Below are 5,000 nucleotides of genomic sequence, written 5' to 3' on the forward strand. Positions count from 1 at the left end.
TGATTATCATCATCATCATCATTATCATTATTATAATTATTATTAAAAACTTAGAAAATTAATTCATACCTGATACATCCATCAAATGTTCCTGGCTTGAAAAAGAGACCTTGCCCAGCATCATGAAGAAAAAGATCTCCCTCGACCTCCCTTTCAAGTGCTACATCTGTGAAGTCCAAGATATCGATAGCACATTAAAAAGAATTATTGGGCTAGGTAAACAGAAGTAGAAAATAAACAAATGACCACTAACAATGTAAACTAAAGTAGAAAGCCCAAAATTAATGGGAAGAACATACCTTATTATAGGAAATTAACAACGCATTTTATTAATGCGATTTTACAAAATTCGCGTTAATTTAATGTATCTTAATTAATGTCGATGCAAATTTAATGCAAGCTATTTTACAACATCGTTATTTTAAAGCACCTTTGTTTCATTACAAAACCATATTACATGTAGGTCCTCACAAGATCCATTTGAGCAAATCCTAAAAGCTAACTAGTGTAAATGCTTCTTTTTCTCCATTGAGCCATATGTATGTTGAGATTTTGTAAGTGCAGCAAATTCATGTTACTGCAACAAACTGAGGCTTTGAAAGATCTTTTGAATTGATAGGGTCTAGTTAGGCTTCAAAACAAAATTTTCAGCTGTAAAAAACTTAGAAACATCCGTGGACTTGTCTTGGAAGGTTTTATTCACAAAAGCCAAAACGTAGTTTGGCGTTCAGAAATGTAAAGTGCGAGTTCGCAGAATTATGAAAATCGCAGTAAGTAAAGCAAGATGCTTATCGAAAAATGTGCGGTAATTTAATGCATGTAAACCTAACTTTTGAAAAATCCGCGTGAATTTAGTGTAACGTAAATTTTCATCGCTTTGTCAACGTGCATTGTTAATTTCCTATAATTTCATCAGATACTTCAAAATCGTTATTGTTATTGATATCACTGTCAGTGTCATCATCATTACATTGCCATTGTTATTGTTATTGTCAACCTTATAACGTTATTGTCATCATTATCACTATTATTGACATTATCGTTGTCATCATTTCCTTCAAGATCTTGGTGTTAGGACTTGAAGTGAGATAATTATATTCACCAACATTGTAGAACAAACACTAACAATTTTGGTGTTTTCACTTTCAAAAACCTTTACAAAGCCAGAAGTCATTTGTCAGAGCCAGTAAAATGCATGGGTTGATTAAAGACATTACGACTAAGATATAACAAACTGCTTTAAAATAATTCAAGGATTCTATGAAAAATTGGAAATGCAAAGCAGTTTATGACATTGTTTCAGGGATAGACCCACACCTCTCTCTGACTTGGCCAATGGACAAACCATTGTGAAAATTTCATTTCCAGCTTTACAGGAAAAAAAGACAGAATTACTTGAAGTACCTAACATGGCTTGGCTGATGTCGAGACCAATCCAATGATGACCTTCCTCTGTCAGCACTTCACCACTCAAACCTGATCCACACCTACATGTACAAGTACATTTAAGAATGAAAATGAACATTAGATCTTTAACTTTAGAATGGAAAAGCTCAAAAACTCAAACTTCAAAGGTCAAAGCAAGTATCTTTTCCAGCAAAAGTAACAGTACTCCAGATTCTGCACCAACCAAATCTCTGAGTTTACTGTCCATGTTCAAAACTCAATGTTTGCCCCAGCCAGGGTAGAAAACTTATCACCCTCTTTCTGAGAATGATGCTTCTGCAAAGAAGTTCTTGCGGTCTGGATATCTTAACAGAAAGAAGTTCTTGCGGTGTCAACTTCTAACCACAAAGAAGTTCTTGCAGATGGTAGGATTGTGATGCAAGTAGCCGCAAGAAGTCGTCGGCTTGCAAACACAAAAAGAAGTTCTTGTGCGTGCATTAATTTTTGGGCTGTACTGTACTGTATTTCCAAAAACATTTCAACATGGCATGCCCCATCCAAGACTGGACTTTTTGCAGCTTTTTTTTTAGACTGTTCATGCTGATTTCATTAACACTCTGGGGTGATCTTAGAAAATCATTTCATACCCAGAATTATCATTATGTGGCTTTCAAATTCCCATGACTTAAGAATAAAATAATTTTATTTAAAAGCGATATGTTAATTTTTAACATACTGAAAAATACCATCAGTGTATTAGACCTATTTGTTGGGTTAGGAATTGGCTAGTACTGAAGAGGGAATTACGGTACGTGTAAACAACCAAAAACCAAATTGTAACAATCAAAAGATCCAAGCGGTAGCCTGTAGAGGGAGGGGCTTTCTTTAATCCAGACAGTACATTACCCAATATCCAGTAGAAAGCAAGGTTTATCCTCTGGTAAATTAAGCAGCTCTATTGCTCTTTGGGACAGTTGAACTTGAATCTCAATCATTCTTGAGCTGAAGATCAATTTGAGACATACATTACTTTTTACCGCCAGTATTATCAATGCATCATCACAATCAATGCTGTAGAAGGTAGCAGGTTCCATTCCCTACAATTCTCCTCCAATAATACTGAATAGGCTCCTTTCTATGAAATGGCAACAAGGCTGGAGCTGATCTTTTCATGCAAACTATGCCATTCTGATTTTAACCATTATTTTTTAAATTTAAAATAAGAAAGCCATAAAGTTTGCAGCAAAGCAAGATAACTTCTGAACTTCTCTCATTCCACGGTCAGGTCAGATTTCTTAGGTGATAAAAGAAGCTGGATGTGATCTATACATGTACATAATAATGTTCTGGTTCCGTTTTTCCTTATTTATCTGTGATCGATTTCAGTTTTGAGGGCTACAAGTTCATTGGTGTCGCCCTATTATCTACTTCCCTGTAAAAATATAACATCTACTGTGTCAATCATGATCATCATATCCATTACTATCATCAGTCCTCTTGGCTTCCTCACACTGCTCAACAAAGAAGGCACGTGCTTACGTACATGACAAACATTCGAGAATCCACTCACTTTGAGGTATATTTACGAGCTTCATCTTCATTATAAAACTGAAAGAAAAACAGCAAACAAGGAAGAAGAGCAACGGAATATTAATCTGATGGAAGCAAAGGTAGCTTGACGACAAAAACACGTATATTTTACCACTTCGGGTGGAGCTTGATGCTCAGGTCGCCTTCCGGACGCCATATTGAGTGAGTATCGACATTGGTCAGCGGGTTGACTAGAGAGTTACAGTATATTTAAGCATACATGACAAATACAGCTGGGACACAGCTTTGAAATTGCGACCACTATATTTGCAAGTAGCGGTTTAACGTAGTAAGGTAGCGGTAATGGCGGCGTTGCACAATTATAAATCATGAGTTTCCTGGCCAAAGTTGTAACACGGAATGCATCGTCCAAGCGGTGTTGTGGCTTAAGGAAGAGTCCATCATTTGTTACACCTCTGTATAGTCTTCAAAGTCTATCGGGATTGCCTGTATCTTTTAAACCAGTTGTTCTTGGCAGCGTGATCTGTAGCTACAGCACCGGCCCGGGGCACAAAAAACCTACGAAGAAAAACTACTATAGAATACTTGGTGTTTCACCCAAAGCCACCCAGGCGCAGATCAAAAACGCCTTTTACAAGCTCTCTCTTAAACACCACCCAGATAAGCACAGGGGAAGCGAAGCATCACACGATAAATTCCAGGAGATAAGTGAGGCTTACAACGTACTTGGAAACCACGAAGAGAGGAAAATTTACGATAGAGAGCTCGTTGTTGATGGCCAGTTACGCACAGAGCATACATTTTCGCATCATCCGCCAGCGTCTCCCCCTAAACCTCCACAATCGATTTACAATTTCGACGAATGGACCAAGGCACATTATTCAAAACAACTTAATAAAAAACAACAGTCTAAATGGCAGAAAGTTGAGGACAAAAAAGAATTGAGCAAGCCAAAAATGAAGATTGGGTCTTATAGATTGATTATTCTCAGTGCAACTGCTGTGGTTTTTATTATATCATATTACATCCACGACAAAAGGGTAACAGATGACCGGAAGAAACATGGGTATTAACTTTTTTTGCTTTAATGAAGATCACATTAATTTGATTCAAGTAACAAAATACTGAAAGTGAGTTTGGTCAGAATGAGGTTAAAGTTCATTTTGGCTGAAGTGCCCCAGGAAGCAACTAGGTATTCACAGTTGAACAAGACATAAGGATTAGCCAGACACTTTTTAATGGGGGGAAGCGGGGGACTTGGTTTTTGACTGGTTAACCCACAGGCAGACCACTCTCTGTTGTGGGGCCGCTGAGCATCAATCTTTTGTTATTTATGGAAAAAATACAGATGAACAATAAGGTGGTTATAATTTCCTCCAAAATGAAGAATTGAAAGCAAATAATTCAATAAGATTTTGAAGAAAAATTAATGTTAACTGAGTCATGTGTCCTGTTATTTTTGCTGTCCCATGCTGTTTTAAGTGCTATTTTGTGAGACGAATATTTGACCTTGGCAGTTAGAACTAACCAAGGAGACAAGGCAGGCAGCAATCAGCCGCTGGTGCATGACCCACTCTAAGCTGGAACTGACACCAAACCAGTGAAATTCTCACCTTAAAAACACCAGCATCTGATCCATTAGGGATCCATGTCCCCATACCTTCGCCGAATTTGACCTTCATCTTTCGAAGGCAATCCTGAAAAACCATAGTAAAGCTCTCTTAATATGATTGGTGCAAGAAACCAGACCAAAGGAATTCAAAGCATTTGAGTCTATTCAAATCAGTACCAATCAGTACAGTGTGACCCTTGGCAGATCCCAGCCCCTCTTGGCAGTTCCAAACGGCTGTGTTACACCTGTTGGTAGATTTGAATACAATCAAATGCTTCGAATTCCTTAGGTCTGTTTTCTTGCATCGATTATGTTGAGAAAGCTTTATTATGGTTTTCAGGATCGCCTTTCTTGGTGAATGTTTGAAAGGTGAAGCTCAAATTCGGCAAAGTTATAAGGGACATCCCTAATCGATCTGATGATGGTGTATTTAAGGTGAGAATTTCCCTGG

At 37.6% G+C, this 5,000-nt stretch overlaps 2 protein-coding genes across 3 annotated transcripts in view; both read right to left on the minus strand.

Moving 5' to 3' along the window:
- LOC138045618 (18S rRNA (guanine-N(7))-methyltransferase-like) overlaps positions 1-3,154 on the minus strand; it is a 24,959-nt gene extending 21,805 nt beyond the window's left edge. Inside the window, exons 1-5 of one of the 2 annotated variants that reach the window (XM_068892179.1) lie at positions 3,089-3,154; positions 2,957-2,994; positions 2,293-2,388; positions 1,405-1,487; positions 70-166 (exon numbers count right to left, since the gene is read on the minus strand). In XM_068892179.1, the coding sequence (XP_068748280.1) occupies positions 70-166; positions 1,405-1,487; positions 2,293-2,388; positions 2,957-2,994; positions 3,089-3,133 (359 nt within the window). In that variant the 5' untranslated portion in view covers positions 3,134-3,154. Of the gene's footprint in view, positions 1-69; positions 167-1,404; positions 1,488-2,292; positions 2,389-2,929; positions 2,995-3,088 lie in introns of both variants that reach the window. The other variant, XM_068892180.1, reaches the window with a different exon arrangement.
- A 109-nt stretch (positions 3,155-3,263) lies between these two features.
- Positions 3,264-5,000, minus strand: part of LOC138046139 (myosin-6-like) — a 15,106-nt gene continuing 13,369 nt past the window's right edge. Inside the window, exon 22 of the mRNA XM_068892818.1 lies at positions 3,264-5,000. This exon is cut by the window's right edge and continues 984 nt beyond it. The gene's annotated coding sequence lies outside the window, so the exon portion shown is untranslated.

The sequence above is a fragment of the Montipora capricornis genome, chromosome 4, assembly GCF_036669925.1.
Source record: "Montipora capricornis isolate CH-2021 chromosome 4, ASM3666992v2, whole genome shotgun sequence".
NCBI classification, from domain to species: Eukaryota; Metazoa; Cnidaria; class Anthozoa; order Scleractinia; family Acroporidae; genus Montipora; species Montipora capricornis.